Raw genomic sequence first — 13798 nt, forward strand, 5'->3', positions numbered from 1 at the left:
GTGATAAGCAATAAGACGCCTGGATTATAAGAAGCACCACCATTTTATTAAAAAAACTTTTTTTTCCTATTTTTCTCCTCAAAATTTGGGGTGCATCTTATAATCCGGAGCGTCTTATAAAGCGAAAAATACTGTACATTCAAAATCTACCTCTGATTTAAGCTATATGGAACAGGAGTCATTTCGGACCCTGGAGGAACTTGAGATGGAATCCAATCCAGAAACTACAGGTATTTCTCCACCCTCCATTTCATCACCTTCAACCACTTTTCCCCCCTTGTCCTTGTGCCCACAGGTGGAAATTTTCACCCGTTTGGTGGTAAATGACTTTAGAACTATTACCAACCATAGGGGGAGGGACAATCTTACCCCGCCCCAGTGGTTGGCGTTAAAAGAAATTAAGACCTGGAATGATGTAGTCATAAAACCGGCTGATAAGGGAGGGAATGTGGTTGTTTGGTCAGGGGAGAAATACGAACGGGAGGCTTTTAAACAATTGAGGGATAGGGAGACCTATACCCAATTGAATGAAAATCCATTACTTGGTTTTCAGAAAAAACTTTTTTCTGCGCTGGAGATAGCTTTTGAAAGGGGTATTATCTCCAAAAAATTACTGGATGGACTTATGGTTAAGTGGCCTATTATGCCGACCTTTTATCTTCTGCCCAAGGTCCACAAGGATCCAGTTTGTCCTCTGGGGCGTCCGATTGTCTCTGGCATAGGAGGGCTATGCGAACCCGTATGCAAATTTATTGATTATTATCTTAAAACACAAGTTGAAATGCTGCCCTGCTTTGTCAGGGATACTACGGACATCCTAAGGAGCTTGGATGGCATTTCATTAGATTCTGATATGTTACTTGTGTTGGCTGAGGTAGAATCGTTGTACACGAGTATCCACCATGAAGATGGTTTGGAGGCTGCCAGCTTCTTTTTGGAGGCCAGCAATATGGATGCGGACATGAGGGAGCTGGTGTTGGACCTGCTGAGATTTATATTGACACATAATTTTTTTTACCTTCAGGGACCGGTACTACATCCAGAGGCGTGGTACAGCTATGGGGGCGCCGTGTGCTCCCTCTTATGCTAATTTATTTCTTGGATATTGGGAGAGAGAGATCTTTCCTGTGGGCGCACACGCCTCTTCTCACATCCTGGGGTGGTACCGGTTCATTGATGACATTTTATCTATTTGGCAGGGCACTGTCTGTGAACTTGATAAATTCATGTCTGTATTGAATCAAAGAAAACAAAAAGCAAAAAACACAAATATCCTGAACTAAAAAGTAAAAAATGTGTACTGCAAATAATGCATAAAGGTAATAATAATAAGGGTATTTAGTAAACATAATTTTGATCAAAATAATGTACAAGCCATCCCGCCACGTCACGGCAACCCTTGTGGGACAGTCCCTACTCTAGTATTTAAAACCTTTTCACTTGCCAAGTGGCGTGAATGTGAACAAGGGTCGAGCGGCTGAACCACTAGTAACAGTGTAGGCCAGACTGGATGGCTTTCCCAGCTCAGAAAAAAGACGACTGAGGGGCGATCTAATAACCATGTATAATGTAAGTATATAATGGGACAATACAAATATCTCTCTGAGGATCTGTTTATACCTAAAATGTCATCAATGAACAGGTACCACCCTAGGATGTGAGAAGAGACGTGTGCGCCCTCTGGAAAGATCTCTCTCTCCCATTATCCAAGAAATAAATTAGCTTAAGAGGGCGCACATGTTGCCCCCATAGCTGTACCATGCCTCTGGAGGTAGTACCGGTCCCTGAAGGTAAAAAAATTATGTGTCAATACGAATCTCAACAGGTCCAACACCAGCTCCCTCATGTCCGCATCCAAATTGCTGGCCTCCAAAACGAATCTGGCAGCCTCCAAACCATCTTCATGGTGGATACTAGTATACAACGATGACATTTTATTTATTTGGCAGGGCACTGTCTGTGAACTTGATAAATTCATGTCCGTATTGAATCAAAACAGGTACAACATCAGACTCACCTATATAGCCAGCAGGGAAGTTATTTCCTTTTTTTGTGACACATCAGCGATCTCTCCAGCGAGATCGCTGTGTGTGACATCCAGCAGCGATCGCCCCCCCCACGGGGTATCGCTGATCGTCCTGGATCGTCCTGGCCCATTTTTTCATCCCTGGTCTCCCGCTGGCCAGCGCGCATTGCTGCGTGTGGCAGCGGGAGCCAGCGATGAGCGACGCTGCACGCTGGTTACCCACATAAACATCGGGTTTCTAAGGGCCGCGGGGTCCTTAGAAACCCAATGTTTACCCTAGATACCAGCGTGCACTGCAGGCAGGGCAGGAGGTGGAGGCAGAGCGGCGCACAGACCGGAGTAGCAGATAGCAGAGCTGCGCCGGTCTGTCTGTGCCACTCTGCCTCCACCTCCCGCCCTGCCTGCAGTGCACACTGGTATCTAGGGTAAACATTGGGTTTCTAAGGGCCCCTCGGCCCTTAGAAATCCGATGTTTACGTTGGTAACCAGCGTGCTCGCTGATCCTGATCGCTGGAGGGGCTGTCTATGTGACAGCTCACCAGCGATCAGCTAACAATGTCCCAGTGATCCCATCCACGTCAAATCATTGGTGGGATCACTGGGACATTGTTATGTGTAACGGTACCCTAACGTGTTCCGCAAACAAACTGCAGTAAATGTGCTAATACATGCGTCTTCAGCCCATCAAAACTCTACCATCAAGGCCATCCCTAGAGGACAATTTCTCCGGGTCAGACGTATCTGTACCTCAGATGACTTATTTGAAAAACAAGCTGTGGACCTTGGGCAGAGATTTAGGGATTGGGGATACAGTAGGATAAATATAAAACAAGGATACCTACTGTACATGCAAAAAGAGCCGTGAGAAAGGACCTTTTGGTCTACCAGAAGAGACCTCAGTAGGATGTGGGGATTCGTTTTATCTCCACGTATAATCAGCAGTGGGATTTAATGAGAACCATAATGAGGAGACATTGCTCTATGCTTCTGACTGATCTCATACTATCTAGACAATTGTCAAAGGGACCACTTATGACTGCACGCCGGAGCAGAAACCTGAGAGATATTCACTGTAGTAGCCATTATGTGGGGAATTCTACTAACTCCATTACAACAGGGAGTCAGAGATTTGGATTTTTTCCATGTGGTGACTGCCTGGCGTGCAGCAATCATGTGAGGGCAAATAATTTTGTGCGCCTGTCGCACTTTTGTTTTTTCGACTGGAGTGTCACATTTTACGCTTCAGATTACCTTTTCCTTAACTAAGATGGTGGATCGCCTATTTCCGGTTCGGGTTACGGCCAGTGCGCATGTCGCGCTTTGTTTCAATGACTGGAGTGTCGCACCTGGAGTCCTTTTATGACAATTGTGGTTCACTGACGTCAACGGGGTATTCCCCGTGACCCGCACCGTCATGGACCGCCGGATGTGACGTAATGTCCGGCCCTGCACAGCGTTACATGCGCCGCTAATTTGGCCTCATGAGGGCGCAATTATGGACTGTATAAATAGCGGTTTAGACACATTCTGGACACGGCCCCCCAAGGAAGCCAGCGCGAAACGCGCATTGGGGCTGCGTGTTCCGGAACCCTGAGCGAGGGGCTATGAGTAAGAGTGGTACTGTTTACCGGGTTTAATATTGGTATATGGGCTATTATAGGGTACCCTTTTGGGAGTTCCTTTATATGGTATGACCGACTAGTTGTTTACCTTGGTATGGTTACATATATACACATACACTTTAAACCGTATGCTATTATATATCAATACATGTTATTCATTAGTGTTACTTCAAACCACCTTCCTACCTCTTAATGCTGATTCAGGGTCCGGTATATACACCCATTTGTCTGTCCCTTCCCCTATATATGGACTCTCTCTTTGTAAGTATTTGTACTTGTATATTGATATTGCAATAAAATATAAAATTTATTTTTACTTTTTGGATTTACACTCAGTTTTTTTGTTGATTATGTTATCAGCGACAGCAGACGTAGGCTGATGGGAGTAGCACTCTCTCATCAGTTGATGCCTGTGACTAGAGTTAACCTTTTTACTACCAGTCACTGCTGCTGGCTCATCTGACAGTGTGGGAACTGCAGCTCTCTGTCCGGCGGTAATGATCTTACTGTCGATCAGAGCCTGTGTTTGCCACGCTGTCATGCAGATGACAGCATGTCAAGCAACAGATGTTCGGGAACCCCATTCATCTGAATAGGGTGTGGGTTCATAATTGGGATTGGGTATTGTTCTGGTACCCAAACCAAATTTTTTTTAGATGTTCGGACACACCCGCCTGAACTGAAAATCCACGGATTAGCCCATCACTAATTATGACAAATCATTATGTAGTAGAACTGGCTTGGCACTTCTAGTGCATTTACAGCATATAAATAACATGTACGTTATGAATTGTAATCTCACCTCTTTCCTGTAATTGTTGCTTGTGTTTGTGGAGTTTCTGTTTTGTGATTGGTTTTAACATTTGCGGCTTTCTTTGCAGTAGCTGGAACATAATAAACAAATTGACTATTAAATGTAAATCTTAAAGTTGTTGTCTCTAATTAGCGAGCTCAGTAGCTTGGGTCATGTACATGGGCAGAGCTGCTGAACTCAGCTGGTGAGGTGATGTTACCAAAGCAAACAAACATCAAAAGACCAGGACAGCAGCAAAGACACAGCGTTGGAGTTTTGGAGCCAAGTAATATTCGTTTTATTTTTTCTAACTACCATAGCTTATAGAAAAGCGTTTTCTGAAAGTGGACAACCCTTTTAATATCTTAAATACATTGGCAAACATCTATCCCAACGTCAAGCACTTTTCCAAAATTCTTATTTTAACGTGTAGAAAAAATATGACCTAAACCATACAGGCCCCATTTCACCATACACCATAGCAGCAATATTCTCACTGGTCTTGATGAGGAGACGTGCTGGAGTCTGATTTTGGAGCTTCTTACGAGTTGGGTATGCCTCCTTGTGCTACACCAGAAATTTCACTTCAGTCAGGAGCTTGTCAAGAATTACAGTAGATGAGCTGTGGTGTCATATCTCTATCAATCCCTAGCTCTGCTTATTTCGGCATAGCTGGGACAAATTGGTGTGAAAACGCTAAAAGTTCAAAAATGTTGGCACAACTGCCAGTTGCTACAAATTTTTGCAGTCTTTAGAGGTTCATTCATCATGTTTTTGTCTTAAAAGCTTTGATGAATTGGGGCAATAATTTTTGGGCTTCCTTTCATGAGCACATCTAAAGTAAAACAAACTGAATAAAAATCAGAGCATTTGAATTTCATACCTTGCTTGATCCTGACAAGATCTTTCTGTAATCGTTTTTGCTCTTTTGTCATGCTATTCATATGGTAATGCTGAGCTTCCACAATTTCTTGAATGCCATTGTTGAGCCTAGCTTCTGCTCTCTTGGCTCCTCGCCTTTCAGCTTCCCATTGCTTATCCATACTGTTACCAAGATGTCTTGAACGCTGCATACCTTCAGAGGAGCTTGTTAAAGACACCATATGAGCAATATATAAGTGGTCTGTCTGGTAATATTATCTTTTATGTCATTTTTTATGATACAATTATATCGCAAAGTTAGTACAGCAAAGCAAAATCTACATATCTATGGTCATTTATGAAGCCCCTAAAGTTTTGCCTCATGTATAAAAGGTGTGGTTTATTATTTTTTGATTGATAAAAAGTAAAATCATTGGAGTTTGAAATCTACCCCCCACTGATTACTGACCAGCTGTTATCACCTCTATCAGCAGCTGGATAAAAACAGTGTACAGATCAGTATAGTGCAGCTCTATACAGTGTCTGGTGGCCAATGCTGTGTACTGTAGATCAGCTTCAATGGAAAAGGAGTAACTGGCAGTAGTCGCTAGCTGAATGGCTCTGCTCCATAAACTGTTCATATCCTAAAACTGCCAGAGATAATTACAGTTAACAGGTGGAGTGCTGGGGGGTCAGACAACACCAATCTTACAGTGATCTATCCACCAGATCCACCAGAAGAGTCTCTTTAGAATTGGGCATTTCACGAGCTTCCATCATGCGAATCCTGAAATCTATTGGGTGGAAAGCTTATTGTTCACATCTAATTCATGGTTTTGTGACACCCCAGAGTCCAGTTGTCATAGTGACATTACTTCCCTCTAATGGGTAAGGTCATGCTTGGAGGCAGAAAGGGACCCCCATTCCAGGCAGCATAGATTTAATCACAATTTCCTGCTGCAGGTCAGAAAAGGGACATGCCTTATAAATTCTGGCCAGCAGAGGGGGTTGGTGAGTCAGCTGGAAGTCAGTTGAGGGGGTTGTCATGGAAACGAAGCAGCTGTGAGCTGTGAGGAGAAATGATGACAGTTTAAACGTGAGGACATGAGGTAAAAGGATCTTTCTGGAAGATCCTGTGAGATGAAGACAGGGAGCTAATCTGTGAAGAGGGAAAGGACAAGAGCAGAGACTGAGAGACTCTAGGGAAGCTAAAATACTGCATATAGCAGACCCCTGAGTGAAGTGCTAATAAAGAGAAAAGGGACATCAGAGTCCTAGGCTGACAGGAGCTGTAAGTCCTGATAGCCGAATCTGAAAGTACAGGGGATTGTAAATTCCTGTGCACAGTAATCACCTGAGGGCACGGCAGCGGATAAGGAGCCCAGGGCCAACGGTGAAGAGAACGGTACCCGTGGAATAGGCTCACGCTGATATCATACAGGTTAGTGAACCCATCACGAATAGAGGGTCGCAGCATAGTTATATACAGCAAAGACCCACAATCAAAGCGCAGAAAGGAAGGTCCTAAATCTCCACCTGGCAAGGTGGATCCCCTGAATGCCTCCAGGCGAGCCGGACTCATTCCATCACCTGTATGTGGTACTCCAAACTGCAACCTATTACCAGTAAAAGGTAAAGAAACTGCACCTCTCTGTGTCTTTCTCTCATTTATCTGCACCCCAACGTTTACAACCACTTCTACTATTTATTTAACATCTTTGCCCTGGGACTACAGCCCTACCTGTGGAGGGCTACAACATCATAGCTGCGCCCAACATCCATCCCAGAGAAGCAACACTGCAGCCCTGGTCGCCTCTGACTAGAATATCACAGGTAACATAGTTATTAACATAGTTATTAAGGTTGAAGGAAGACTTTAAGTCCATCTAGTTCAACCCATATCCTGTCCTAACCTGCCCTAACATGTTGATCCAGAGGAAGGCAAAAAAAACCCATGTGGCAAACAGTAAGCTTCACATTGGGGAAAAAAAATTCCTTCCCGACTCCACATATGGCAATCAGACTTGCTCCCTGGATCAATGCAATATTAAGGAAACTAGTGTATATACCCTGTAATATTATACTTTTCAAGAAAGGCATCCAGTCCCTTCTTAAATTTTATTAGGGAATCACTCATTGCAACATCATATGGCAGAGAGTTCCATAGTCTCACTGCTCTTACAGTAAAGAATCCGCATCTGTGAGTATGCTTAAACCTTCTTTCCTCCAGACGTAGAGGATGCCCCCTTGTCCCCGTCACAGGTCTAAGAGTAAAAAGATCATTAGAAAGGTCTTTGCATTGTCCCCGCATATATTTATACATTGTAATAAGTTCACCCCTAAGCCTTCGATTTTCTAAACTAAATAACCCCAAGTGTAATAACTTGTCTTGGTATTGCAGACCCCCTAGTTCCCTAATAACCTTGGTCGCTCTTCTCTGCACCCGCTCCAGTTCAGCTATGTCTTTCTTATACACCGGAGACCAGAACTGTACACAGTATTCTAAGTGTGGTCGCACTAGCGACTTATATAGAGGTCAAATTATGATCTCCTCATGAGCATCTATGCCTCTTTTAATGCATCCCATTATTTTATTTGCCTTTGCAGCAGCTGCCTGACACTGGCCACTAAATGTGACTTTGTCGTCCACCCATACACCCAGGTCTTTTTCAGTGACAGTTTTGCCCAGTGTTTTACAATTAAGCACATATTTATACATCTTGTTCGTTCTACGCAAGTGCATGACCTTACATTTATCCCCATTAAAGCTCATTTGCCATTTATCAGCCCAAGCTTTTAGTTTACATAAATCCTCCTGTAATATAAAATTGTCCTCCTCTGTATTGATTACCCTGCAGGGTTTAGCGTCATCTGCAAATATTGAAATTCTACTCTCTATGCCACTTACAAGGTCATTAATAAATATGTTAAAAAGAAGCGGGCCCAAAACTGACCCCTGTGGTACCCCACTACTAACTGTGACCCAGTCCAAGTGTGCTCCATTAATAACCACCCTTTGTTTCCTATCCCTGAGCCTGCTCTAAACCCATCTACACATATTTTCCCCTATCCCCATTGTTCTCATTTTATGTGTCAACCTTTTGTGTGGCACCATATCAAAAGCTTTTGAAAAGTCCATGTACACCATGTCCACTGCATTCCCTTGGTCCAGTCCTGAACTTACCTCTTCATAAAAGCCTATCAGATTAGTCTGACAGGAACGGTCCCTTGTAAACCCATATTGATATTGGGTCATGAGGTTATTCTTCTCCAGATACTCCAGTATAGTATCTCATAGAAAACCCTCCAGGTTAAACTTACTGGCCTATAATTTCCAAGTTCAGTTTTTGTCCCCTTTTTGAATATTGGTACCACATTTGTTATATGCCAGTTCTGTGGTACAGACCCTGTTATTATGGAATCTTTAAAGATTAAAAAAAATGGTCTATGACTGTGCTTAATTCCTGCAGTACTCGAGGGTGTATCCCATCCGGGCCTGGGGATTTGTCAATTTTAGTGATTTTTGACACGGCCGTACTTCCTGTTGGGTTAAGCAGGTGACATTTAATGGAGAATTTTTATCCCTGATCATGTTATCCGTCATGGGATTTTCTTGTGTAAATACTGTTGAAAAAAAGTCATTTAGCATATTGGCTTTTTCCTCATCCACCATTTCACGTATTTCACCATCTAATAACTTTATTTTCATTTTTTACCACATAAATACCACACAACTTCCCCTATTTTTATTAATGAACGCCTCTGGGCCACGGACCGGGTCGCCGCCGCCATGACACCATCCCCCATGGAAGTCGAGGGGCCCAGTACCGAATACCCCCAGGCCCCGTGCGGCACTCCAACTGGTGTCACGAACAGGATTTAGCGAGCCTAGCAAAGTTGGGTACAAGTAGCCTGGCAAAGCTGGGTACTGTGCGCCATAGACTTTATTAAATTGTGTGCTAAAGACTTTACAAATAACCGCCAAAACTGCGTCACACAGTGCGTGCGAGCAGAGAGGGACGTGCAATTGTGGACAGAGCCAGAAATAAAGCACAACGCTGTATACTATGAGTTATTTTTATATGGTTTCAATCAGTTTAATATAATATACACTGAGATGAGGTAAGCAAAAGGTCACTGAAACTTACTTAAGATAAAGGAATGTAAATTACTGGTCATTTGTTTATCCATCAACAAAGGACCATTGATATTTCAAGGCAACTACACTAATTAGATTGGGTGTTTAAACATTCTGTCATGTCCGCCATGTCTGTCATGTCTGCCCTGTCTGTTTTGTCTCAAGAACTCCTGGAGCGATGTGCATGCGCATATCTTGTCTGCTATCCTGCATGTTTCCTAGAGCAGTGTGCACACTCACCTCATGTCTGAGCTGCAGGATGCCTGCGTTTCTGCTCTGCCTTCTGTGATCTTCTCGTCATGTCTAGAATCCCTGCTCATGTGTCCCTGCCTGGATCCTGCACTGTCTGGTTCTGCAACCATCTCGTCATGTCTGAAACGCTGATCATGTGACCTTTCCTGGGATCCTGCACTGTCTGGTTCTGCAGTCGTCTCGTCATGTCTGGAACCTTGATCATGTGGCGTTTCCTAGGATCCTGCACTGTCTGGTTCTGCGGTCATCTCGTCATGTCTGAAACGCTGATCATGTGACCTTTCCTAGGATCCTGCACTGTCTGGTTTGGTAATCATCTCGTCATGTCTAGAACTCTGATCATGTGACCTGTCTAGGTTTCAGCACTGATTCTGCAGTCGTCTCGTCATGTCTGGAACTCCAATCATGTGACTACACTCTGTTATCCTGTGGATCTGAACCCGGTGGTGCTCCCCTGGTCCTGACCTGGAAGAGGAGGTGCTATGCCCTATATCAGGCCGCCCCTTCCTATGCTCAGGGCCTGAGTATTGTGTGGTGTCCCTGCATGGCTGCTTGGCCTGTGGGGTGCTCCCTCTATTCTGTGCCCTTGCACCTTGCTCTGTAGTGTGTCTGCACACGCTCCGTGCTCGTATTCCGTCTCTGGTCTCGTGTCTTGTCTAGTGTTTGTCCTTCGTGCCATGTTCTGTCCCTGCTCTGCTTTGTCTTGTAGTCCTTGATTGCTCTGCTTCTGTTCCGTGTTTCTGTCCTCGTGTCATGTCTTGCTCTGCTTTGTGGCTTCAGGTACCCTGCCTCTGCCTCTGTCCCTGACGTGTCTCCTCACACATGCAGGCCTCCACTCTGAACCTCTCCCTGGCGTGTCTCTGCATGTGCAGGCCTCTGCTCTGAACCTCTCCCTGGCGTGTCTCTACACGTGCAGGCCTTCGTTCTGAACCTTTCCCTGGCGTGTCTCTACACGTGCAGGCCTCCGCTCTGAACCTCTCCCTGGCGTGTCTCTACACGTGCAGGCCTCCGCTCTGAACCTCCCCCTGGCGTGTCTCTACACGTGCAGGCCTCGCTCTGTACCCTGTCTAGTCCCAAGGTCCTTCCTTGGCCTGGCTCTGGGCTTCGGCCTACGCTCCGCTGCTAGACTGACCCTGTCCCTGGCATGCTCTTTGCATGCGCAGGTCTCTGCCTAGATCTTTGTATTGTCCCTGATGTTTCGTGCGCTCTTGCACATTTCGTACTAGGCTTTGCCGTGCGGTATCGCACGCGTCTCTGTCCTGTACCCTTTGCCTAGCCCTGCCTTGTGGCTCCGTGCCTCCGTGCACGTGCCTGGTCGCCTGTGCCTACCTGGTGTGCCTCAGCCGTGCCACCTCTAGCCGTGCTCGCCGCTGTGCCCCATCCAGTGCTATAGTGGTCTGGCTGCGTGGCCCTGCAGCGGTGCCGCCTCTAGTCGTGCCCGCTTGCAACTGCCATTGTCGATACCACCTGCCGGTGCTCCCAGCCGTGGTCTCTGTGCTCCCTTGCACTCACGCTGGTTCTCGCACTGTGCCTTTTCGTGCTACTCTTGCACAAAGCCTTTGTCTCCTTTTCTCCTTTTGCTCTTCTCTATTTCCTAGTTTGCCTGCCGGATTCCATAACCTGCCGACCGCTGCCAGAGGTCCGGACCTAGATCACTGCGGCCTGATGTCCGGAGCTGATGTCCGTAGCCAAATACCTGGACCCTGTCAGTCGATGCCAGCATTTGGATTCTGATGCCACCGTACTCTGTGCCTCTCCCTGGCATGCCCCTTGGCATGCGCAGGCCACCATCCTGTGAACCTGACCCGTCCCTGGCATGCCCCTCGGCATGCGCAGGTCTCTGTCCTGTGAACCTGATCCTGGAGTGTCCGTTGACATGCACCATGTCACTAATCTCTCTTGTTTACTTGCATGGAACCCTGGCTAACTTCTGGATGTCCGGATCCTGACGATCACCCTCTGAGCTACAGACCCTGATGCCTTGGTTGATCGTGGACTGTTGTCCGGAGTCCGATGTCCGTGTACCATCGGCATGTTCCATGCCTGGACCTCGGTGTGCCATTGCACGCACCCTGTTTCATGAACTCTGTGTGTTCACGTTTGCTCCTGTTGCACCCTGAAGAGTTCCTCAAGTCTTGGACCTCGGCGTGCCCTTGCACGCACCTTGTCTTATGTTCTGTGTGTTCACGTTTTGCACCTGTTGTACCTGAAGTCTTCCTTAATGAAGTTTCTTTGAATTAATGACTCGTCTTGCCTTGTCTTGTTTCCCTGAGCCGGCTGTCTGGTCCAGCTGCCGTGTTGGCTCACCCCCTTGGTCTTGCCCCTGATACTCCCTGTATAGGGGGTGGTTCTTACTAGGTCAGCTCGCCCTAGGAGGGTGGGTGCCACGGCCCAGAGGGTCCACTCTTTCTAAGAAGAACGACTCAGCGTAAGCTGACACTTCGTCATACATTCCCAAGGATGTTATCTTGTGCTCTGAAGCCCCTCCTCCAGCTTGCTGTATTTCTGCCATGTGGCACACATGAGGCCCCCTCCTCCAGCTTCCTGTATTATGTACTGGTTAAAACAGGTATTGGAGGGGAAGTGTTTATACCCAATGGACAATAGACTTGTGACATCATTCCCCACTTGGTGGGGCTGGACACATCTTTTAGCTGGACATTTAAAAGAACTAGGACACATGTGCTCACTCTCTTTTGTCTCCTGGAGGATGACTGGTCGACGTCTATCTGAATAATGTAATGCATGAATAATGTTTGTTTCTGATTAATGCATATGTATTTATAGTTTTATATTGTTTACTTTTTAATCTTATCATTTATTAAGTAAATCAATTTAGTAAATTCAATTCTTGTGTGAGCATTTTCTTATTCATCACAATCCATTGGAACCCTTACAATACAAATTGGTGTCAGAAGTGGGATTGTTTTGAATAAAAATGTTTGCAAAATTGAATAAGTTTGTTTAGAGTAGGAAAGCAGTTGAGAGTAGTGTCAGATCTTTGCCAGAATGGGTGTTACCAGGAAAGTGGACCCCAATGGCACAGGAATGTAACAAATATATGGAGGGACAGCGCTTATCAAATCCTCAGGATGTGGCTGGCAAATTTGATTTCTCAAGGTATGATGCAAAAGAGCAGAAAGCTGCAGCAGCGGTTGGATGAATCTGTGTGCAAGTGTCCCAAAGATTACAGGAGGAGATAAATAACTTGCGTTTAGAGCTGCATACAGCTATAGAGCAAAGGATTAGCTTGCAATCAGCCTTGAGAGACCAAATGAAACAACATGACAATATGCAAAGGAATTTTGAAGCTTATGTAATGAAAAATGTAAATAAGAATAGGCACAGGAGGAGACAGCAGCCAGTGTCAGATATTCATACTGCACAGATTAGAACCATGATTGCACGTGAGAAATGGTCAGATTTGCTCGAATGTGATGGCTGTAACAGTGAGACAGATGAGGAAGAAAAGCAAGCCAGACCAATTGTGAATACTAAAACTAGGAGAAAAGTCACACAGCGTAGTGGAGATAGGATGGATGCAGGAAACGCAGCTACAGGAGCAGAAGCTTCAATGACCAAGGAAACTAGGAATTATACAGTCGGAGAATTAACAGAATTAGCTACCAGGTACAGGCAGCAAGCAGGAGAACCTTTGTTAGCATGGACTCTCAGATTATGAGATCAGGGAGCCGATACTATAATCTTGAACCGTCTTGAGGCAGTAGGACTTTGTAGTATTTGCATTTTATCCTATGGTGCGTCTAAAAATGAGACATGCAAGGGACACTGCAGAGAATTTCTCTTTGTTGCATTTGGTGAGGGATTCTGTGGCACAAGTGTATGACTCTCCCATGGAAATAATACCACAGACACGATGGGAGTCTCTTGCAGATGGAGTTCAGAGATTGAGAGAAATCGCATGCATAGGTGGCATAACTCGCAATTAGCGTTGAGCTTTCCGATACCGCAAGTATCGGGTATCGGCCGATATTAGCTGTATCGGAATTCCGATACTGACTTCCGATACTTTTTTCATATCGGATACCGGAATCAGAAGTTCCGATAATGCTATCAGCCCACTCGCTTTGATTCAGCCAGTGGGA

The 13798-nt window shown here is 45.4% G+C and overlaps 1 protein-coding gene across 3 annotated transcripts in view; it reads right to left on the bottom strand.

Annotated features, from left to right (window-relative positions):
• CCDC190 (coiled-coil domain containing 190) overlaps nt 1–13798 on the bottom strand; it is an 85345-nt gene that overhangs the window by 19061 nt on the left and 52486 nt on the right. For 2 of the 3 annotated variants that reach the window (XM_073557930.1, XM_073557929.1), the window contains exons 1-3: nt 9681–9790; nt 5325–5527; nt 4451–4532 (exon numbers count right to left, since the gene is read on the bottom strand). In XM_073557930.1, coding sequence (XP_073414031.1) covers nt 4451–4532; nt 5325–5527; nt 9681–9760 — 365 coding nt within the window. In that variant the 5' untranslated portion in view covers nt 9761–9790. Of the gene's footprint in view, nt 1–4450; nt 4533–5324; nt 5528–9680; nt 9791–13798 lie in introns of those variants that run through there. The other variant, XM_073557931.1, reaches the window with a different exon arrangement.

Source organism: Dendrobates tinctorius, unplaced genomic scaffold (assembly GCF_039654945.1).
Source record: "Dendrobates tinctorius isolate UK_male_01 unplaced genomic scaffold, ASM3965494v1 ptg000012l, whole genome shotgun sequence".
Classification (NCBI taxonomy): domain Eukaryota; kingdom Metazoa; phylum Chordata; class Amphibia; order Anura; family Dendrobatidae; genus Dendrobates; species Dendrobates tinctorius.